Consider the following 24,912-nt stretch of genomic DNA (forward strand, 5'->3'; position numbering starts at 1 on the left):
AAGGTTGTCATGTTTTGTCCTTTCTTCCTGTGGGACTGTGTGTTATGGTGAACGCGTCAGGAGCCTGTGCTGCTGCTGTGCTGTCATCTGCACTGTTAAATGGATGTCCACATTAAAAGGCCCTTAAAGCAGATATGACAGGATAAATATGGTGATACTCTCTCCCCACTGAAAACCTGTCACTGTGAATTATCCAGCAGGCCGAGGTTAAAGATACTGTCACATCATGTACAGACACGGGGGAGAGGACATAACTGGACAGGGGCGAGGTCAGGGACTGTCTGTATCAGTGATAAGGGGGAGGGGACGGCGAACTGATTTTAAAATTAGCATATGGATGGATTTTGCGAAGCATGTCAAATTTTAAAGGTGATTGTCAAAGACTACTGTATAATGAACATGTACTTTAGTGATATACTTCTTTCACACTGCATGCCTGTGCTGTGTTACTGCAGAAGTAGCAGTAAAATCAATTAATCTCAAAATCGTTCAGTGAAAATGTGGCTTTGATTTAGATTTTGATTAAATTTTTTGGCCATATCTCCCTACTATTGCCTAAGGATTAATTGAAAGAACTGATCCATTGTCTCCTTAAAAAAATCTTTCTGTTCTAAATGTGGTTTGTTTTTAATTATAAATAAAAAGGATTACAATTATGATGATATTATACATTTAAATTCCTTCCAGGTGCCGCCCCAGCCCTCCAATGGCAGCACCAGTGGAGCCACCCCGTCCAGGAAGCCCCAGTCGTCAGGTCCAAAGGTGCGGAAGTCCGTGAGCAGTCGGATCCACGAGGCGGTGAAGGCCATCGCTCTGTGCCACAATGTCACTCCCGTGTACGAAAATCACGGCAACGGAGGAGAGCCAGAGACCACCGAGGCCGACCAGGACTTCAGCGATGACAACCGCACCTACCAGGCCTCCAGTCCAGACGAGGTGAGGCTGACTGTGAATCTGTTATGGACCAATGGCTCTTTCACAGTTTGATTTTCTAACTTTCTAACTTTTTAAAGGTCCTTCATTCACACATTGTTTCCAGGGCTGAAACTATCCAAATGATTCGAGATCAGAAAATGGCTTAATATGGTCCTTTTAAACCCTCTAAAGCAACTGTATTTTGGGCTATACAAAACATGAATTTAAATAAACTGCACTGAATCAAACTGAAGGGTAGAGCGTAGTCCCTGTTATCCTAATTAAACAGGATTTCTCTGAGATAGTCCTGGTCCTCATCTGAAAACCTACATGGACATAATGAGGCAATACATCTGGTTGTTTTTGTGGTTGTGTACCAGTATTTGGTATAAAACTAAAACAAAATAAATCATTATTTTATATTTAGCACTGTCTTTTCATGCTGACATTTCACCGGAGCAAGCAGCAGATTTTCATTCACACTTTTTCAGTTGAAAAATGGCTACATTACATTTATGGACCTGGAGTTTGAATTTTATTTTTAATTTAAGTTCAGAGAAGTGTGTGGAGATGGGGGATAGGTGATAGGTGGTAGGGGGGTGGTTCTCATCCAGTAAAATGCATTGGTGGTATCATACATTCTTCTTTTGTTCCCATTACTAGGGATGTAACGATATCAAAATCTCTTGATATGGTATTTTCACAGTATGCATCTCATGGTATTTTGTGGAGGCTAATAATATTGTGAATACAGTACTTTTTGCTCTTAAAAGCCTTGGAAAAGCCTTTGGTACTGTTATAATATGAAGAATTCAGATTTAAAAGTTTAATAACAGTTATTTCTTCATGTAGTCTGTATTGACAACAGCAAAGGATCATGGTCTATGTAGTTCTCTCTGTTTTTCAGCTATAGCTGCACCATAGCAAGACAAGGAAAGTTAGTATTTGTATAGTACAATTCATACACAAAGTCCTTTATAGCAGTGGTCCCCAACCCCCTGGTTGCGAACCTGTACCAGACCGTGGGTCATTTGGTACGTGAAAGTGCGAATTCCCCCTCCCATACACTGCGTGGACCATGCCTCCTCTCGTACACCGCACCACGTCTCTAAACCAGAACTAAAACAGAACTAAAACCAGGACAGAACTAAAACAGAACTAAAACCAGCACTAGACTAAACCAGAACTAACCCAGGTGTAACCCAGGTTTAACCCAGGTCTGAAACCAGGACTAAACCAGGACTAAACCAGAACTGAACTAGGTCTAACCCAGGTCTAGCCAAGGTCTAACACAGGACTAAACCAGGTCTAACCCAGGTCTAACACAGGACTAAACCAGGTCTAACCCAGGTCTAACACAGGACTAAACCAGCTCTAAACCAGGTTTAAAACCAGAACTAAAACCAGGACTAAACCAAGACTGAACTAGGTCTAACCCAGGTCTAAAACCAGGACTAAAACCAGGACTAAAACCAGGACTAAAACCAGGACTAAAACCAGGTCTAAAACCAGGTGTAAACCAAGTCTAAACCAGATCTAAACCAGATCTAAACCCCCCTTCCCCCGGTCCCCGAAATATTGTTGGACATAAAACCGGTCCGTGGCACAAAAAAGGTTGGGGACCACTGTTTTATAGAATAAGAAAAACATTCAAATCACAAAGAAAGACATTACAATCACCATAACTATTAATTTAAGCAAAGAGACTTGTAATTTGTTATTTGTACAATGCCTTTAGTTACAGACACTCCTTTCCACATTTTCCAATATGTCCCGATTTCTTTTTCTATTCACAGGTTTATCACAATTTCTGAATATTGCATCTAAGTAATAATAACAATTTACATAACAGCTCTTCAGATTCCACCTCTGAGAATCAGGAGTGACTTTACAGATAAACTCAGTCTCTCCCTTCACCTCTCTGCACTGTCCCTCCCACTTTGATGTTATATTTATTTATACCTTTGTCCACTTCACTCTTTTGTCCAGCGCCGCACACATTGATCAATATTTAATTTTCTCGGAGACGAAGTGCGCCGTGGGTCTATAGTATTCTTTGTGTCTCATGTTGTCACCTCTGCTTCATCGACTGCACTTTGTCTCATCTTTGTTGCTGATGTTGAGTTTGTTGTAGTTTGATTCGCTCCTTGTTGTGCCGCTTTAATGTAATGTAATTGTTAAGGAGATGAAATGGGCGGATCGCTGGGGTCACGCTGGGGTCACACTGGGGTCGCCAAAGCTGCTGCATTTGGACCAACTCGCCACATGACCTTTGAACTCTGTGATTGTGGTGTGAAATGTAGATTTTATAGTGCTTCTCCTGCTTTTATGTCGTATAATTAAAGGTGAATTTGTATTTCTTTGCCTGAAAAGCATCGCAGTGTGGCATTGCACTTGTTAAAGGTATGCTTTGAACAAAAAAATTTATTAAAAAAATACCATAACGTGGAAATTCATGGCAAAGCAGTTACGAACGGAAGCCGAGAGGGGTCGCAACAAACGCAAATGCCTCAACAAATACGATAACACAACAAAAAGCCACAATACACCAAAAAAGCCACAATGGAAATGACCGCGGGACTCTATTTAAATGCAAACGCCGCAACAAATACAAACGCCACAACACAAACGCAAATGCCGCAACACATTAAAAAGCCGCAACACATTAAAAAGCCACAACACATTAAAAAGCCACAACGGAAGTGACCGCGGGACTATTTTCCGACGGACCGATCAAGCGGCAAGTGAAGAAGAAGAACTACAACGTGAAACAAATAATGATAAAACAATAAATTACTTTTACTTACGTTTCCAACTTCTCCGTTCCTTTTCTTTTCACGTTGTAGTTCTTCTTCTTCACTTGCCGCTTGATCGGTCCGTCGGAAAATAGAGTCCCGCGGTCACTTCCGTTGTGGCTTTTTGATGTGTTGTGGCTTTTTAATGTGTTGTGGCATTTGCGTTTGTGTTGTGGCGTTTGTATTCATTGCGGTGTTTGCATTAAAATAGAGTTCCGCGGTCATTTCCGTTGTGGCTTTTTTTGGTTTGTTGTGGCTTTTTGTTGTGTTGTCGCATTTGTATTTGTTGCAGCATTTTTGTTTGTTGTGACCCCTCTCAGCTTCCGTAGTTACGTCTCTATGGTAGCAGCCCTCACAATGAAAATTTACAAATGTTTTAACTTGATATCCATCCATTTTCTTTCGCTTTTCCGGGGCCGGGTCGCGGAGGCAGCAGTCTAAGCAGGGACTCCCAGACTTCCCTTTCCACGCACACTTCCTCCAGCTCCTCCGTTGGGATCCCAAAGCACTTGAACTTGATATTAACTCTTAAATGTTTATGTTGTTCCTGTGTTGTTTGTACATCCCTACTTACAATCACAGTTTTTTTTTCAGTTTGCCAGGTTTTTCAGACCAATAAACAACCAAACATGTGTCCTTACTGTGAGCAGGCTTTCATCTCCGCAAACCTCTCTCTTGAGCTGGAAAGGGCGCACCTCCTGCTTATTTACATGGAAATGTTGTTCCTTTGGCTCTAATATTCCACAGCGTGACACCTTTTACACCTGGGTCACTGGTTATAGAGTCTACTGACCATAATTAGAGCAACTAGCAATAAGGAGAACTAATGTAAAAATTATGATTATTTATTTTTATTTTATTTTATTTGCAAACTAGATACATTAGAGAATATAGGAACCAAACAACATGCAAGATACAAGACAAACATTACAAATCAATTACAAGTTCAGATATTACATACAAAGTAGGTGACAGGGGCTGGTGACAGTGTGGACATTATGTGTGTGCGTTCGTGTTTAATTATTTCAAATATAAATATAGTTGGTGTTTGTTTAACCATGAAAAATTGACTCTTGTGAGGTTTAAGCCATATTATAATGCTACCTCCTCAAAAACAGACCTGGAGTTGTGTTTTGTTTCATTCACAAAGTTTGAGTAACATATTTTTTATTCTGTCAGCATCTCCAAAACTCAAAATGCGCTGCTCCATCTCCTGCCATTTTCAAGTTAACAGCTCCTTTTAGCTTTACTTCAGTACAGATGGGCACCTCCAGGGCTTAAATTATCCAAATGATTCTAGTGAAGGTGTATGAAGTTTAAAAACACAATGGAGTGCTTCCTGTATTATCACATGAGAGAATGTTTTCTGTTTGAGAGAAGAACTCAGCCTAAAAATGCCGAATTTGTCTGTTTAAAAATGTGTGAATGAAACAAAACACAACTCTGAGTATGTTTGTGATGAGGTAACAACATTTTATCATAGATCTGAAAACAGTGTAATCCGGGCTCTTAAAACGTCTAAATAAAGTGCTGTAATAGACTCATAGCAGGTTCAGTTCCTCTTCCTCCTCCTCCTCTCGGTGTAATGACTCGCAGATGTGTGTTAGTAAATATAGGCAGCCCTTTCTCTGTGCCTCAAAGGGGAGCAGGAAAAATGATGGCTATTAACAGGAAGTCCCAATTTGTAGGTCAGAGTATAATAACAAGCGCTGAGTGTTTTAAATTGAAAATGAAGTCTTTGAGGGTCGAGTGGTGCGCAGCTGAGCTCTGAGGCCGAGGATCCTGTTCAGAGAAAAGAGGAAGAAAACTGAAAACACTTGTGTGAGGACAGCTGAAAAGGCAGCGCTCTCCCAGGACCAAGCATCACAGGGCTCCACTATTATACATGTGATAGGATATAGTGAGTGTTAGATAAGATTAAGATTGTGACATTAAAGGTGCACTGTGTAACCTTTAATGGATCTACAGAGGGTCCGTCACATTCTTATTTATGTAAAAATGTCATTGCTGTTCTTGGAATGTTCCACAGTATGACATTAAACAGCTCTACTTTATATTTATTCAATTACAAGTGGTTTTATAGCTCAAAAATACCTAGAAAAACAGGCATTGTGACTGAGTGGGGTCGCCTCTCCACAGATCTGACCTATAACTTGGTCTGTTTTGAGCTCCATGATGATTTTTAAAAAAAGGTTTAATCCCGTCCTGTGAAATATTCCAGAGAAAACAATCAAATCTCCATGAAGAAAAGCATTTGACGGACCCTCCACCAGAAAAGTTACACAGTGCATCTTTAAAAGGCCCAGATTACTATATTTTCAAATGTTCATAATGTTGTTTCTTTATTAAAAACACTCCAGGAGTTGTGTTTTGTTTCATTCACACAAGTTTAACACACAAACCCTGCATGTTGAAGCTGAGTTTTTCTCTCAGACAGAAAACATTCTGTTCCACCTTTTGATGTCATGTGGTAATACAGGAAGTGCTTCACTGTGTTTTCAAACTCCATACACCTTAGAGAAAAATTTTTGGGGGGATCTAGTGCCAAAATGTTGCACGGTTTGTCCTAATAAAACTCACAGTTTGCAAGTAAGACGGTGTGCCGGATTTTCCTCTATGTTCTTGGGCTGCTCCCTCTCCTCCAACGCACCCATCTCAAGTAATTGATGTGCGAAGTTCTTTTTTTTTTTAACTCCATACACATTAAAATTTTAAAATGGTCACAGTTTTATACAGCAATTTTCCACCTTCAAAGCTCTCAAAGCGCTTTACATCAAGGAACCACTCACCCATTCACACACACATTCATACACCAGTGGACGCAGACACTGAGGGTGAGGTGGGTTAAGTGTCTTGCCCAAGGACACAACGACAGCATTCATCTGTGGGAGCTAGAATTACACCAGCAACTTGTGAGTCAGTGGACACACGCTCTTACCAACTGAGCCACTGCCACCCACCTTCACTAAAATCATTTGGATAATTTCAGCCCTGGAATTGCCGATCTGTACTAAACAAAATGTAAAAGGTGGCTATTAATTTGAAAACTACCACTTCATGACATCACAAGTTGGACCAAAGCCTTTTGAGCTTATAATAAAGGGTTACTCAATTGTGTGTGAATGAAACAAAACACAAATCCGGCTGTGTTTATGATGAAGTAACACCATTCTTCTGCAGTCTTTATTCTTGCTTTATTGAGGTAATTAAAAGTATAGATATTATAAAGTAAGTTGTTACATTGGTAAACATATGTATAACAGTATTAAGTCATGAATACTAGTTACTGATGTTGCTATTTTCCCCGTTGTTTCTCTCATTGGTGCCTGTAGGTGGCGCTGGTGCGGTGGACAGAGAGCGTGGGTCTGACCCTGGTGAACCGTGACCTGGCCTCTCTGCAGCTGAAGACTCCCTCAGGGCAGATCCTCTCCTTCCACATCCTCCAGATCTTCCCCTTCACCTCCGAGAGCAAGAGGATGGGCATCATAGTCAGGGTGGGGCGTGGTTTTACTTTCACTTTCTTCTTTTTTTTTTTTTTTCTTCTTCTTAATGTTCTTTCTGTGGAGGATGCGATTGGCTAATTGTGTTTATTCAATTTGCAATTTCCAAAGCCGCCCTACTCCCAAGTTCATGTAAAAATATACTTGTTTTTATGCTCTTAGCTTTACATAAGTGGGTTAATTGTTAAGACTTTTTTTGTATGTTTGATTTTCTGAACTATAACATCAGCCTACCCAGGGACTACAGGTGAAAATTTGTACTGGTACAATACATCTCTCCTGTTAAGGTTAATGTACACTGTGCATTGTTCCTGTGTCATTAAATAATTAAACAAAACTAAAAAAAAAAAAAAAGAAAACTAAATTTGTATGTATTAAGGCTGGACAATTAATTGAAATTTTAGCGCGATTTCGATTTGTGTGTCAAACTCATATAATCGAGTTGAAAGGATTTAAGCTTTAGGGATATTTTTTATATAAATAAGTATATTTATTTTATTTTTTTAAATATAGAGATTGTAGAACAGCTGGATAAATAGTTAATTTTGGATACATTTATGTTTTCCTATGCCTTATTTCATGTTCAAAGTATATTTTATTCATTCCAGGTTTTATACATCGCAAAACTGCTCTAAGCTTCATATTTGTAGCCTCTATTTATTTTCAGTTTCAAAGTTTTGTGTAAATTATCAATATCAATAACGAAGTGTTTTTTTGAGAGAGAAATGCTGAATAAATTTATCGTGTAACAAAAAAAAATAATCTTTTGAATAATCGTGATTTCAATATTGATCAAAATAATCGTGATAATGATTTTTTCCATAATCGAGCAGCCCTAATCTTTATTGTGTGTTCTATTGCAGGAGGAGTCCACAGGAGACATCACATTTTACATGAAAGGGGCCGATGTGGCTATGGCCAGTATCGTCCAGTACAACGACTGGCTCGAAGAAGAGGTAACAACTGTTGTGCTGCGTTCAGACCACACGGCGTTGGCTTTATATTCAAAGTGTGTGGGGATGTGCGACTGGGCTGGTCCATGTCAGACAGCAGAGTTGAGAAATTGGAACTTTTGGAAAAATTCACAGCACCTCAAATAGTTTCAAGCCGTCAGATGCGTCCAGCTTTAGGCGTTTTCTTGCCTGACCAACCAGTCCCTTCTACACAGCCATGTTTGTTTTTTATCCAAACATAGAAGGAAAGCAAAGTTTTTAAAGAGAGTGGTTCTGGCTGGTCAGGTAAGGCGTTTGTCACAATTCTTACACTGAGGTCTGTATTAGTTTATATCTGATTTGCTTCTTACATGTAGGAATATAGGGATTAAACGTTAACTCAATAACCAGGATTGTTCAGGTCACAATAAGTAAGAACTAAAAAAGAACAGTATATTAATAGTAACAATAATGTTGGCCATCTCTTTTAATTTACTTTATTGCTGAAAGTTTGTTGAAAATTTGATTTCAAAGTCAGCTACATATCACAGATTAGGGCTGGGTATCATTAAGAAGTTGCCAATACGATACATACCTCGATACAATGCACTTTCGATTCGATGACTGTGATACTAAAACTGTTTGTTAAACCAGTTTTTGTGGTTCAACAATAATAAGAAACACACACACTCATTTTACTCCTCAAAACAGGGAATGTATCAAATGAGTTGCATAAAAGAGTTTCCTTTCTGTAAACAAGCAACAAAACTGGGTCGCAAGAAATTTTTTTTGGGTCGTCTTGTCACGATCTACATGTGGGTCTGCAATATACATATACTGTACACACATCTCCACGCACCCCACACTTTTTCGGCAGCACCACCTTGCCTAACCAATTTTTTTGTGGGAGACACTGATAACTGTTTTTCAATGTTTCATTGTTTAAAACTTGAGTAATACTAATTGTTCAGAGAGAGACATGATCACTCAGTCAACAATAAAATATCCTCATTATTGTTCAATACTGGTCACACATTTTTTTGTGATTAACGAGTAATGTCTATTGACTTGGGTTGCGAAGATTTCTGACTTTTAAAATATGGGTTTCCAGAAAAAAAAGTTTGAGAAACACTGTTGTATCATCACATTACCATATATTGATATTTCAGTATTTTTGCACACCTCTACCACTGATTATGTCAATAATTGTGAAAATTCTCAAAATCGTGTTGTTTCTTCTCACAGCAATCAAAAAATATATGTTGCAGCATTAGTCTAAAAACATTATCAACCACAGTTTCAGTTATTTGAGCCTAAAAACATGAATGTCACATAGTTTACATTACAGCATAACATTATTATCAGCTCATTATAAATTCAGCCTAATAAAAGTTTAGTAACCCCGCAGACTTTCCCTTTTAATCTTTGTCACACCTACAGTAACAGCCCTGTATTCATGACTTTAATCTGGATCCTAACAGACCCGACCCGCTTGATGCCGGACGTTCTCTTCTCGTGTGCATATGTTCATAATTATATTGGCATTATCGAGCCTGTTACCACCGCGGGCAGCTGTAGATTTAATTAGTGACCTAGATAAAGTGCAGTAATTACAGTATGTCATATTCAGAGCCATGGAGTGTTTCGGCTAATATGCCCTTTGTCCAATCGCCCAACTCAGCAGTCAATACCCAATCAACTTTTCCCCCCCGACTCTGTTTCATATGAAAAATAACGCTCCCTCCATCTCTGTGTTTTGACATGTGTCCTCTCTTTATCTCCAGAGGCACTAAATACGGCATTGATTGGATTTTTACTGTTGGAAATAATATGTTGTTATTGACAAGCCTGTGGAGTGTTGTTATTGGCAACAGTTCATGTACAAGACAGCATCTGCTAATGAGTGACCTCAATAAAAGCCCCATGTGTTTGTATTGTGTGAAGGATCGTTGATTATCCGTGTTATTTTGTATTATACTACTATGTTTTTTCGTGTTTTCAGTGTGGGAATATGGCCAGAGAAGGACTGAGGACTCTGGTGGTGGCCAAGAAGTCCTTGTCTGAAGAGCAGTACCAGGATTTTGAGGTAAAAGAAAACAGAACTATTGTCAAGCATGTGAACTTTTTTAAATTAAGTGTTGTAATCTTTATCAAAACAATCTGAAGTGTGTTTGAGATTAGAGCTTGATAAAAAATAATCACATTTTTCTTTTCTATTTTCTATTTTATTAAAGAAAAACAACATCTTTGAGTATTAATTCCCTAATTAAAAAAAAAAAATCAGACTTTTAATCATTGTCATTTAACACACAGGGTTCCCACGATGATGGGAATCCTGGAAAAGTCAGGCTTAGAAAAGTCATGGCATTTTGTAAATTCAATGAAATTTTTTTAAAAGTCGTGGAATTTTAGTGTCTCTTTCACACAACTACAGCATTCTGTTAAGTTGTCAGTCTATTCTGATTATTTCCGAACGTCTGCGCCTTTTGTTTAAAAGAGACGACAATAAATACACTGACAGGATTTTTTATGTTAAAAAACTATCATTCCAAACCATAAGGTGAGTGGAAAGAGTTAACATTTCATATTTAGCCCCAAAAGTATGATAAATTCTACACATGTAGGTGCTGTAAAGTCATGGAAAATTCACTTTAGGTCATGAAAAAGTCATGGAAAAATTTTGAAAATTTGTCAGTGAAAAAGAGTGTGAACCCTGCACACAGAAAAACATGAAATATCTCCCTTGGAAGTCTGAACTCTGCTTCGAACCACATGCAGACAGAGATAAAAAACATCCAAACAAATCAAAGTATAAAAGTAAATTTCTTCTTTCTAGTTTTGGCCATTTGGAACTGGCAATATTTTTAATGTGCCAGGGTGTAATTTTTTTGTACTATGTTGAGATTTGAACTGTAAAGGGCTGATTAAATAACATCTATGACTCATTATAGATACAAACTCGCTACTTAAGTGTTTTATTCTTCTGTTTACTTATTGCAGATCATGTTCTAACAATATTATAGTTGTAGAATACTTTCTTTTGTGGGGATAAGTTTCTTTATTATCATTTATCATCTATATTTTCTTCAGTAAATGTATAGTCAGTGCTGGTTTGTAAAATGTGTTATGGTGACAGGCCTGTTTGTGTGTCTTCTGTGTCATTTCAGAACCGTTATAACCAGGCGAAGCTGAGTATCCATGACCGCGGGCTGAAGGTGGCAGCGGTGGTGGAGAGTCTGGAGCGGGAGATGGAGCTTCTGTGTTTGACCGGAGTCGAGGACCAGCTCCAGGCCGACGTCAGGCCCACACTGGAACTGCTCCGAAACGCTGGGATCAAGGTCTCCATCGTTTCACTCATATTCAGACTAAAATGCACATACTTTATCAATTAATCTTGACAATTCAGTTCTCAAAGCAGATTGGTTGTGCATAAACCTTAAATAAAATGATGTGCATACAACACACAACACACATTCAAACCTCTGTTCATCAGGGGGCACATTAGCAAATTTACTTTTTATTTATTTAGGTTAGATTGCTTTATTTGTATCTGTAGGTAAATTTGTTTTGCAGTTTGTGAGGCTGGTCCTATATTTCACATTTCATTCATTCACACTGTAGACCAGGGTTGGGCAATTATTATAATAAACAGAAAATATTATGGAGGTCCAAAATGCTTAACTCAATTCTGCATAATATTAATTGTATTTCTTTATAAAAAGCTGTAAATAGCATTGTTTTGATGAGCTGGTAAGAGTTTATGTTATGGGTTAGGGTTGCCTTTAGGTTGCCTTACAAAAAATGTCATTTAAAAAACACGTCTGACATAAAAGCAATGCAGCTTTCGTTCATACATGAGGTAAATTAGAGATCTAAATGATAGATTATAGGTAAATTATATTATAGACAATAGACGCATATATAAAAACACATGACCATGACCAAGTGTTAGTGCTCCAGGGCTTGTCAGACTAAGTTAAATTAAAAATGTTTGCCTGACGAAGGCCTAGTGCCGAAACGTTGCACGGTTTGTCCTAATAAATTTCACTATTTGCAAGTAAGACGGTGTGCGGGATTTTTCTCCAAAATAAAAATGTAACAAAGACAAAATCAAGACTAAAGATACTATATTACACAAAACTGACTTATGTGAACTTTAAAGCCATGTTGTAATGGTTTAATATCCACAAAAACATATCTGGAGTTGTGTTTTGTTTCACTCACACATATTTAAGTAATCCTTTATTATGCTCTGTTCCACCTTGTGATGTCACCAAGCGGTAGTTTTCAGGTTAACAGCTACATTTTACCTTTTGTTTAGTAGAGTTTGGCTATTCCAGGGCTGAGATTATTCAAATGATTCTAGTGAAGGTTTATGGAGTTTAAAAACAGAATGGAGCACCTCCTGTATTGTACTATGTTTTTGGTTTGAGAGAAGAACTCAAATATGCAGGATTTGTGTGCCCAACATGTGTGAATGAAACAAAACACAACTCCAGGTCTGTTTGTGATGAAGAAACAACATTATAAGACAAATCAGATGTGAGCCCTAAAGACCTTCCCCAGTTTTTGAAAAAGGGACATTTTGTTTTGCTTCGTTCTTACTGACAACTAACTTTCAATCGACTCTTCTTTCCAGATTTGGATGTTGACCGGTGACAAACTTGAGACTGCCACCTGCATCGCCAAGAGCTCTCACCTCGTCTCCAGGAACCAGGACATCCACGTCTTCAAACCTGTACGCTCCTTTCTCCTCGCTCTCCTCTCTGTGGTCACTACAACAATGCACTTAAGCAGAACAATCTAGACTCTTGTGCTGTTGTTATTGTTGTCGTTGTGCCTAATCGTGTCTAATATGCTAATGCTATGTTAATCGTGAGTTGTGGCTCTTGAGCAGGTGTCTAACCGCGTAGAGGCCCATCTGGAGCTCAACGCCTTCAGGAGAAAACACGACTGCGCCTTGGTCATCTCTGGAGACTCACTAGAGGTACGGCCGCACTCTCCATTCGAACTAAAAGTACACGCTGAGATGTTACACAGATGTGACAAATGAGCAAACAGAGCACGGCTTAAGAAGTTTGGAGTTAAGGTTTTGGTTGGATTAATGTTCAAATGGGAATGTTTGGAAGCATTAATTTAAAAGGCCCATATTGCGCTGTTTTCTGATCTAAGTTATAATGTAGTTTTCTCAAATTCCTGCAAATTTCTCTGATCTGGCCAAGATTTTAAAACTTATATCAGGTTATTCACTACTTATTAGTTCTGAGATGCTTAATTCTAGTCTAGAGGTAGTTTATTTTAAGATATCTTGTCAAGTAAGATCATCTTGCCGCACGGACAGTAGACATGTAACAATAATCAAAATATTGTGATATCGTACCGTCAAAGGTCTCACAATAATATCGTGGACAATCACAACATATTAAAGTACAAGTCTCTTCGCTTAGATTAATAGTTGTGGTGCAGCAAAAGCTAAAAAAAACAAACAGAGGGAACTACATAGACCATGATCCTTTGCTCCATTTCAGTGCAGACCATGCACTTTTAAATCTTAGTAGTTTGGGTTAAATCTTGTCAAGGCATCGCCATAAATATCGTACTTTGAGATACATATCGTGAAAATATTTTACAGAGAGATTTGGATATCATTACATCCCTAATGGACAGATAATTTTACTACTTTAAATCCATTTTCTGATAGATTTAAGTGTTTGTCTTAAATTTTGGACGAGCTATTTTGCAGTGTGGAGTTGTTTTGTTTCATTCACACATGTTTAACACACAAATCCTACATATTTAGGCTGAGTTCTCAAACGGAAAACGCTTCTGATGTCATATGGTAATACAGGAAGTGCTCCACTGTGTTTTTAAACTCCGTACACTTTCACTAGAATCATTTGGATGATTTCAGCCTTGGAATTGCCAATTTCTGCTGAACTAAAGGTAAAAATGTAGTTGTTAACTTGAAAAACTACCTCTATATGACATCACAAGCTGGAACAGAACATCTTGAGCTTTGGAGATGTAGACAGACTAATAATAAAAGGTTACTCGAACAACATGTGACTGAAACAAAACACAACTCCAGATATGTTTTTTAGGAGGTAACAGCATTATAACATGACTTAAAGCTCACAAGAGTCAGTTTTGTGTAATACAGGACCTTGATCTAACTGTCTGTCTCTTTCCAGATGTGTCTGAGTTACTATGAGCACGAGTTCGTGGAGTTGGCCTGTCAGTGTCCGGCTGTGGTCTGCTGCCGCTGCTCTCCCACTCAGAAGGCTCAGATCGTCACTCTCCTGCAGCAGCACACGGACAACAGGACCTGCGCCATCGGTCAGACTCTATTTATACATCTATTTATCAAGTAACAGCTTTAACAAATAACAGTGAACATGCTGACTTAATAGGAATGATTTATATCCACAAGGGGGCAGTCAAAGCAAGGATTTGGGGTTGTGAATGTTGTTGAAAGTGAATATTTTTCCTGCTTTTAAATGTGCGCTGTGTTACTTTTCTGGCTGGCAAAAACAGACCTGGAGTTGTGTTTTGTTTCATTCACACATGTTTGAATAACTCTTTATTATTAGTCTGTTTACATCTCCAAAGCTTAAAATGCTCTGTTCAATGTTTTTTTTACTGTTTTCAAGTGAATAGCTACCACTTTGTTCAGCAGAAATGGGCAATTCCAGGGTTGAATCATCTAAATTATTCTAGTGAAGGTGTTTTGAGGAACAGAGTGTTTTCTGTTTGAGAGAGGTTTGTGTGTTAATGTGTGTGAATGAAACAAAACACAACTCCAGGGATGTTTATGAGGATGAAACATTATAACATAGATCAGAAAATAGCATAATATGGGCAGTTTGAGGTGTTTAAATGTGTTTTCATCGTTCCAGGTGATGGAGGAAATGATGTTAGTATGATTCAAGCTGCAGACTGTGGCATTGGCATAGAGGGAAAGGTACAGATCTTTTACATATTTATAAGAGCCCAGTATCACAGCTGTACAGTTCTTATTTTGACTTGTGTTCACCAGTTTTCTTGCTCTGTCTGTGTGTTCTTCAGGAGGGGAAACAGGCCTCTCTGGCTGCAGACTTCTCCATCACTCAGTTCAAACACATCGGGCGTCTGCTCATGGTCCACGGCAGAAACAGCTACAAACGCTCGGCTGCTCTGGGGCAGTTTGTGATGCACAGGGGCATGATCATCTCCACCATGCAGGTACAGCTTAGGACTCCGGGCAGAAGTCAGTGAATGAGGAAGAATCATTTTAATATATTAACTTTGTGCTCTCTCCCTCAGGCCGTCTTCTCCTCCATTTTCTACTTTGCCTCCGTGCCGTTGTATCAGGGTTTCCTCATGGTCGGGTATGTTCACAGCTGCACTTCACTGATCACATGTGTTTGGGCAGCAGTGTTTTCTCTGAGGGCGGGATATAGAAACGTGTTTGTAGAGAACGGCCTTAGACTAGTGTTCAGTACAGTGAGATTTTCAGATAGATGCATTTTACACCATTACAACACCTTTAAAAAGTTTTATAACACTAATTTCATGCCTAACTGAGATCTTTATCACAATGTAATAAAATGTGATTCAGGTTACAGTCACATGGTTCCCACAGTCATGGAAATCCTGGAAAAGTCATGGACGTTGAAAGTATCATTGTCATTTTAGGGCTTGGATATGATAAGAAAATTAATCACATTTTTCTTTTCTATTTTCTATTTTATTAAAGAAAAACTGCATCTTTGAGTATTAATTCCCTAAATAAATTAAAAAAAATACAGACTTTTAATCATTGCCATTTAACACACAGAGTTCCCACACGCATGGAAATCCTGGAAAAGTCATGGAAATTGAAAGTGTCATTTTCCAGGCCTGGAAAAGTCATGAAATTTTAGTATCTCTTTCACACAACTACAGCGTTCTGTTAAGTTCTCATTAGGCTGTTATAATCATTTCCTAACGTCTGCGCTGACAGTATTTTGAATATAAAAAAAACGATAATACCAAACCATAAGGTGAGTGGAAAGGGTTCACATTTCATATTTAGCCCTAAAAGTCTGATCAATTCTACACATGTAGGTGCCATAAAGTCACAGAAAATTCACTTTAGGTCATGAAAAAGTCATGGAAAAGTTTTTAAATTTTGTAAATGAAAAAGAGTGGGAACCCTGGCCACAGAAATACTTGACCTGATGAATATTTGCAGTATAAAGTACTGGCCTTTGATGATTCAGACCTATTCAGAAGGAGTTTTAATAATTGTTTTATTTGTGTTCTCGTTCTGGATTGAGTTTACAGTTCATTTTAAACATGTACAGGACTATTCACATTTGAGACTGAAACGTGAACTGCTAAACTAATACAAGAATCACATGATGCATTTCTACTAAGTTGTGTAAAGTAAAAGCAGGATTTACACATATTTAGACTGTTTTGTCCAGACTGCTGTAGCACAACGCATTTTTTAATTCATTAAACATATTAATACCTATAGTAATGAATTAATTATAAATATTTTTTATGTTAAGGCAATACAATGAGAAACACAGTGTCCTGGTGTATACTTTGACTGTTTTTACAATATAGTCATGTTTATTAATGAAAAACATGGTATTACTGTCTGTATTTTACCTACATATGAGCAGCTTTTGCAATTGTGTGATTAATTTTGTAGTAGATTCTTTATAAGTTTAAGAGTTAAAGCTGCACTATAACTTTTCTGGAAGAGCGCACACCACCTGCTCGTCTCCATGTATCTGAAATGTTACACAGTATAGAATTACATTGATCTATTTCTATGGAAACATGAGGTCAAATTGGTCTCACGCACACTATGTATATTTCAAGGTATTGACGGTAATTATCTATTTTTAATTCATTAAGTACTGAAAAACATTTGTAGGAAAAGCCTTAACATCTCCATGGAGACAAGCATGTGGCAGATTCTTAGAGAAAAGTTACACAGTGCACCTTTAAGTCTATCTGTATCTTGATTTTGATGATCTTTTTGTTTTTTCTTGTGCAGTTACGCCACAATCTACACCATGTTCCCTGTGTTCTCTCTGGTTCTGGATCAGGACGTTAAACCAGAGATGGCGCTGCTGTACCCCGAGCTCTACAAAGACCTCACAAAGGTCAGAGTTCACACGCAAACATCCACTATCATCAGGAACGTTTATTCAGGTTTATTCACTGTGGGTTTTCTCTGCTCCAGGGCCGATCACTGTCCTTTAAGACCTTCCTCATTTGGGTTTTGATCAGTGTTTATCAAGGTAAGACCGAGCAGCTTATCTAAGAAAATATTTTTATTACACAACAAACTAATGCAAGTCAAGCATTTTACCAAACAGGTCATAAATTACATAATCCTAACTAATCTATGCATTTAATTCTGGCATTAAAAAAAACACAATTTTAAAGGTGTATTTTGTAACTTTTTAGTAGAGGTTCAGTTTTTTTTTACTTAATTAAAAGTACAGTTACTGGAGCAAAAAATACTCAAGTAAAAGTATCACCTGAAAAACATCTACTTCAGTAAAAGTAGTAAAACTTTTATAAATAGATTTTAAGATTACTAAAGCTTCAAATGTCGTGATTTTGATAAAGATTTGTGCTAAATTTTGTCCAACGTAAACAACTGAATTCATATTATTTTTGTAGCTGATTTTATTTGTATATATATATATTTTTTTTTTCTAAAAGTACAAATAAACCCTCAGCCTTTTCAACAGGTCTCAGTCAATGATAAAAAAAAAACTTTACTTTTAAGTTCTGCTCAAAAATGTAGTAGAGCAGAAAGTACTCAGATGTAGTGAAGTAAAATGAAAAATTATCCAATTTAAAATCTACTTAAGTAAAAGTATAGGTACCTCAAATTTATATGTAAAAGTGCGTTGTGTAACTTTTCTGGTGGAGTGTCCGTCAAACGCTTTTCTCTGTGGAGATGTTGTTGGTTGTCAGTTTGAATCCTGCTCTCGACAAAAAAAACATCATTTTTGAGCAGTCAGATCCATTGACCCACAGGTCCAGCTCCCACAGATGAATGCTGTCATTGTGTCCTCGGGCAAGACACTTAACCCCTCCTCACCCCTAGTGTCTGTGTACACTGGTGTAGGAATGTGTGTGTGAATAAGTGAGTGGTTCCTTGTTGTAAAGCGCTTTGAAGGTGTTTAAAACTGTGAGCATTTACCATTTATTTTGTCTGGAATGTTTCACAGTATGGCATTAAACCTTTCTACCTTCATGGAGACCAAACCAGACCAAGTTACAGGTCAGATCTGTGGAGAGGCGACCCCGCTCCCAGTCAGAATCCCTGTTTTTCTAGATATTTTTGAGCTATAAAACCACCTGTAATTTAATAAATGTAAAATAGAGATGTTTTATGCCATACTCTAGAACATTCCAGGCAGACAAATCACATCTCCATAGAAACAAGCAGGTGACAGACCGGCGAACAAAAAGTTTCATCGGGTTTGTTGGATGCAGATAGTGGACCTCGTGGACAATCTTAATGGATCTTTTTTACAGTGAAATTAAAGGCCGTAAATTAGTCTTATAGCAGCATTTATTTTGTCTGGAATGTTTCACAGTGTGGCATTTAACCTTTGTATCTTCATCGAGACCAAACCAGACCAAATTACAGGTCAGATTTGTGGAGAGGCGACCCCGCTCACAGTCAGAAAGCCTGTTTTTCTAGATATTTTTGAGCTATAAAACCACCTGTAATTGAATAAATGTAAGGTAAAGCTGTTTAATGTCATACTGTGGAACGTTCAATGACGTATCCATAGAAACAAGCAGGTGACGGACCTCTTACTAAAAAGTTACATAGTGCACCTTTAGCTGTAGTGCTTTACTACTTTTACCACTGATAAAGACTGACCCATTTGGCTTTGTGCTTTATAATTAATACTCGCCTCGTCAAACTGTCTGTGGCAGTTTCTCAGTATCTTATGTTTCTGGGCCCAGGCACTTTTACATTTGCACTATTGTCTATTCAGTAAATCGATATTTCACTAACCGCTAAGCCAGGAGAGTCAGATCTATGCCTCCAGTGAACCGTGACTTCCTGACAAAACCAGCTTTTTAATTAAAGACCCAAAAACCAGGACTGGAGCTGACGGAGAGAGAGAGGAGAAACCAGCGCACGAGATGAGGAATACAAGGAAATATGAAGGTTTAATTTAATAGAGTTTGAGTAGCAGGAATTTGCTGTATGCAGAGGCAATTATGTGATCAGTTATAGTCTATTAGGTCCAATTTGTGGAGCGTTATGATAAATGAGGGATCAGGATTCACCGGGCGCCAAAAAAAAAACAGTGAAAGCAGATACACGGAGCAGAGAGGAGGGAAAATCTACAGTTATATAATCATTACAGGTGCCATTTTGTAAGTATAGTGATAAACTTGGATGAATTTTCTCTACTATGTCCACTGGGAAAACTGGAAATCCTTAGACAGTGTTGCCCAACTTTTTTTTTTTGTCTCAAGTATCGCTTTTGTTGCACAAGTACCAGGCAAATAAATGTAAATAACTGGCTTTTTACTACAACTAGGGCTGGGTATCATTGAGAAGTTGCCGATACGATATAGGCCTCGATATGATACATTTTCGATACAGTGCACTTTCGATTCAATAATATTTGATACAATATACTTCCAGGGTAGCCGCTTAAAAGTCTTAAAAAGGTCCTAAATTTCATGTTCCTAAATTGAGGCCTTAAAAAGTCTTAAATTATGTTGTCCAGGACTTATTTTTTTCACAAAGGTTTTAAATTTTATAAGCCTATTTTTTTGTAAACTTAACCGGGCTGCAGTGCGATGTTAAACGGAGGAAAAATAAAACCGTGAAATCATGTAACGTGAATGAGCATCTAATTTGGAGTATGCGTAAACAATACTTAGTTTGTCTTGTTAGAATGTTATAAATGATTTTTGGTCATTTTACAAGCAATGCATACTTCTATAAATGAGTTCTGAATGAGAAGTATTTTTTGTTATTTAAAGCAGTGAGTAAAGTCATTATTAGAATTGGATCTGGTGTTTTTCACCCATATATTGGGTGCGATGTTGGTCTTACTTTTCATTTAAGTGGACTTAAAAAGATCTTAAAAAAGTCTTAAATTTGGGATAAACCTGGGGATACCTGATTTCAAATTGATTCGAAAAAAAGGCTAAATCATGGCTGGGATACTAAAAGTCAGAGTTAATCAGAGTTAATATGAAAAACACCTATTTTACTTTTCAAAACTATGAAAATCTCAACACAAGTGTTGCTCTTTGTAGCAAAATTATTTAGCAATATACCAAAAATTACTCTTGGTGATATATCGATACAGCAGCCCATGATATCGATACTGTATCATCACATTAAACAAAACGATATGTCAATATTTCAATATTTTTGCACACCCGTAACTACTAGTATATTATTATTTTTTCCCTTGTTTTAATGAAATTGACGATCTACAATCCTCATAAACTATTCTTAAATTTATAAATATTGTTTGCTTTAAATTTGGAAACCATTTCAAGTACCTCCTGTTTGGGAAACGCTGTCCTAAGAGATCTTTTGTTATATTTTTACTTGTAAAAAAAACAGACAAACAAACAATTTATTTTTGTTTTTTATTTATAGCTGTATTTTGTGGTAAGACCTTTTCTTTGTATATTTTACTATTTAAAGGTGCATTGTGTAACTTTTTTGATGGAGGGTTTGCCAAATGTGCTTTATCTGGAATATTTCACAGTACAGTATTAAACTTTTCTAAGTTACACATCAGATCTGTGGAGAGGTGACCCTGCTCACAGTCAGAATGTTTGTTTTTCAAGGTATTTTTGAGCTATAAAACCACCTGTAATTGTGTTTAATGTCATACTGTGGAACATTCCAGACAGACAAATGACATATTCATAAAAACAAGCTGGAAAAAGTTACACAGTGCACCTTTAAACTACAAAAAATGTTTCTTTAGGATGAAGTAATGCTGTTCTCTCATATTATTAACTATAACTAAGAGCACAGGCCAATATATAAATGTTTTAAATGAGCCTGGTGGAGTCTCATCAGTCGTGTTTACCTTGTGTGTGGCGCCCCCAGGTGGAATCCTGATGTACGGCGGCCTGGTGCTGTTCGAGTCGGAGTTTGTTCACGTCGTGGCCATCTCCTTCACCGCGCTCATTCTCACCGAGCTCCTCATGGTGGCGCTCACGATCCGCACGTGGCACTGGCTCATGGTCGTGGCCGAGTTCTTCAGTCTGGGCTGTTACTTGGCCTCGCTCGCCTTCCTCAACGAATACTTTGGTAGGTTTAAGGTTGTTTTATTATGTGTGGATTTATTTATTATGTGATCCTATTTAACTCTGTAGGAGATTCACAATTTTTTATAAGAAATATTCAGACTAAATCCATAATTGTTGAACCTTATCATTATTTGTTTGCGGTTTGCTCCTTTTTTATGTCCTTTCAACTAACAGTAATCACATATTTGGCGCTAAATAATCACTTTCTGAAGATATTGAAAATAGCCTCCCCTTATTTATTTGATAGAGAAGATTTTGAACTTTGTAACAGTTTTTGTTTCATGTAGATAGGCCCTGTAATTACAGAGATATTAATCATAAAGCAGGACAAACATCTTGAATATTACATTTAAACCTCAGTACAATTGTGACCTGTCCTCCAGCTCAATGTTAAACTTAGCAATAGATCTTTTTCACAACGGCCAAAAGTCTCGCATGGTAAGGAACTTCCGGTTAATGATTTTCTGTGGCAAAATATCTGTGGAAAAGTCTCACATATCCAGCTTCATAAATCTGCCCCATCAACAAATCTTCAACCAACAAGTTCAACAAAGGATAAACATTCATCAGAGAATTTATCCGCAACTATCAAAGCTTAAAGGCGAACAACGTGTATTAGTGAACTACTGAGCAAAACTAACATTATGGTCATGAATAAAACAATGCAACAAGTAATAAGTAATTCATTAATAAGTAACTTGTGAACTCAGACTGATTCTAAAATTAAAATAAAATATCTACATCATGAAACAGATTTTTTATTTTAATTGTAGAATCACAAGTTACTTATGTTTTATTCATGACCATTACATTAGTTTTGCTCAGCAGTAGTTCAGTAATGCGTCGTCGTTGTTCGCTTTTAAGTTTCCGTCTTTCTTACCTTGATAGTTGTGGATAAATTCTTCATGGACAGAATTTGTCCTTTATCAACCTTGTTAGTCAAAGATTTAGCGATGGGGCAGATTTATGAAGCTGGTGGAAAATACACGAGACATTTTTCCGCAGACATTTCGCCATAGAAAAGCATTAACCTGAAGTTTCGTAAACCTGAGCTTTAAGTCATGTTAAACTGTTATCTCACCAAAAAAATACCTAGAGTTGTGTTTTGTTTCTTTCACACATGTTTGATTAATTCTTTATTATTGGTCTATCTACATCTTCAAAGCTCAAAATGCTCTGTCCCACCTTGTGACGAAGTGATAGTTCTCAAATTAACAGCTCCTTTTACCTTTTGTTTAATAGAAATTGGGAAATCCAGGGCTGAAATTATCCAAATTATTGTAGTGAAGATGTGTGAAGTTTAAAAAGTGATTGAGAGCAGAACTAAAGCCTAAATATGCGGGGTTTGTGTGTTAAACATGTGTGTATGAAGCAAAACATAGATTAAAAAAATAGCGTAATATGGGCGTCATTTCAAAGATCAAGAAATCCGATATTAATCAGATTTTGTTGAGTTTGTAACCGCGGCCAGATGTCAGTATTCCCTTATCGGATAATTACATAATTCCATTATCCAAAAAGGGGAATTTCCTCACTGCAGATCTGTTTTGTGTCACTGAGCACTGGTCTTGACTCGTTTCTGTTTTTTCTTTGTTTAAATCTCACACTCTTCACGTGTAATGTTGTGTGTTTGTTGTGTGTTGTGCGTTGGACACAGGAATAGGCAGGGTGTCTTTCGGAGCTTTCCTTGGTACGTTTAACACAAAGAAGTCTGTCTGCATGTCGAGTCTCTGCACTGAGCATGTGTCTGTGGTGTCGGTGTCGTCGTTTGGGATTGTCCTGCTCCTCTTTTGTCTCTGTGTGTGTGTCTGGATTCACCTTTTGTCTTTTGATTCTTGTGCTTGAAGTTTCATCTTTTAAAAAATTGGATGTAATTCTCAATTTGCATGTAAAAAAAAGTGATGCAACCAAGTCTTAGCCCTACTGCTGATGACTGCATGTGTTTATTTGAACAGTTTAATTGAGTTTAAGTGCAGTGTTCCTACATCAACTTTAGTCAGGTTTGCTTTTAATGATATTTCAATAATTACTGATTTTTATTTAATGTACAAAAACAAAACAAAAAATGCAACTTTAGCTGACGAACCCATGCAACCAACTCAAAACCTTGGAAGAAAAACAGCAACAACAACAAGAAAGTGTAATAATATAATGATTAAAGCTCTCCAAAAAGCTGAAGATACTGTGGCTTTGCTTGAAATGTTCCACAGTAAGGCTTTATATTTAAGTCTTTTATTGAGCATTTATTCACTTCAGAGGTGAATGGAAATGAGTCATATATCATTGCATGTGTTCAATGAAATGCATCAAACCAAGTCATAAAAATGTACTTTGCAATTTTTCTGGTGGAGGGTCGTGTCACCTGCTCGTCTCCATGGAGATGTTATTGCTTTGCCTGGAATATTCCATGGTATGACATTAAACACATCTCTTTAGCATAGGGCGGATTATCATTTAGAAGTTGCATACCTCAATACGATACCACGATATGATACATATTTTGATACAGCGCACAATTTGATACGATATATTTCAAATTGATTCGATATAGTTCAGTACAAATAAAGGCTAAATCATGGCTGTGATACTAAAAGCCTGTTTACACAAGAACGTTTGCAGGTAAAAACTGCAAAATATTTTATCAGAAGTGCCTTTCGTTTTGACGGTGACGCCGTTTTTGGGGCTTCAAAAACAAAAATCTGAAACATTTTCCAATCCAGAGTGGAAAAGTTGAATACGCGCCACTGTAGTGTTTCCGTCTACTCTGCCCAAGATGCAAAAGTCTGGTCAGATCTGCTTACGTCGTGTACGTGTTTACGTCACATACATCACCACGTAGCGCAGGGGTCTCCACCCTTTTGTCTTTGGTGAGCTACTGTACCTTTATAAAATGAAAATGCCAAAGAGCTACTAATTTTAGCAGTCGCAAGAAATTGAGAAATTATAAGAGCCATGACAAGCCTCAGACAGGGTACAGTTAGATGCCTATTAAACATAAACCATTATCCATTTATTAGTGTACAAGTTAGGCATCAAAATGACACATTACATATAATTCAGAAATCCCTTGACAAGCTTCCTGGAAGGGGATGGAAAGCTGCGGGTAACTCCCAAGCTACAGGTTGGAGACTCCTGATCTAGCGTCACCACCTGCCACCTTTACGTCACCGTATGCATGCAGATTTCCTCCCGAAAACGCTAGAATAAAAAGTGAAGGCAAAACACCACTTTTGTGTCTTCTGTTCAGACCGTTATCATATAAACATAGTCTAAAAGTTTTTGTTAAATCACTGAATATGAAACACAAACATTTTAATCATCAAAACTGTGAAAATGTCAAATTGTCGCATAAACGAGTTTCCTTCCTCTGAACAAACAACAAAACTGTAGCTGTAACAAAATAATTTTGTAAAACATACCAAATAAAAAAACTCTTGGCAATATATCGATACAGCAGCCCAC

The 24,912-nt window shown here is 37.5% G+C and overlaps 1 protein-coding gene across 2 annotated transcripts in view; it reads left to right on the forward strand.

Annotated features, from left to right (window-relative positions):
* Positions 1-24,912, forward strand: part of atp9b (ATPase phospholipid transporting 9B) — a 75,259-nt gene that overhangs the window by 45,623 nt on the left and 4,724 nt on the right. For both annotated transcript variants that reach the window (XM_020934365.2, XM_055157530.1), the window contains exons 15-28: positions 688-936; positions 7,043-7,204; positions 8,074-8,166; positions 10,145-10,228; positions 11,310-11,480; positions 12,782-12,880; positions 13,040-13,129; positions 14,334-14,478; positions 15,039-15,103; positions 15,208-15,363; positions 15,445-15,509; positions 17,174-17,282; positions 17,363-17,420; positions 21,248-21,451. In XM_020934365.2, coding sequence (XP_020790024.1) covers positions 688-936; positions 7,043-7,204; positions 8,074-8,166; positions 10,145-10,228; positions 11,310-11,480; positions 12,782-12,880; positions 13,040-13,129; positions 14,334-14,478; positions 15,039-15,103; positions 15,208-15,363; positions 15,445-15,509; positions 17,174-17,282; positions 17,363-17,420; positions 21,248-21,451 — 1,750 coding nt within the window. The remainder of the gene's footprint in view (positions 1-687; positions 937-7,042; positions 7,205-8,073; positions 8,167-10,144; positions 10,229-11,309; positions 11,481-12,781; positions 12,881-13,039; positions 13,130-14,333; positions 14,479-15,038; positions 15,104-15,207; positions 15,364-15,444; positions 15,510-17,173; positions 17,283-17,362; positions 17,421-21,247; positions 21,452-24,912) is intronic.

This window comes from Boleophthalmus pectinirostris, unplaced genomic scaffold (assembly GCF_026225935.1).
Source record: "Boleophthalmus pectinirostris isolate CB_2022bp ecotype Guang Dong unplaced genomic scaffold, ASM2622593v1 HiC_scaffold_21, whole genome shotgun sequence".
NCBI lineage: Eukaryota > Metazoa > Chordata > Actinopteri > Gobiiformes > Gobiidae > Boleophthalmus > Boleophthalmus pectinirostris.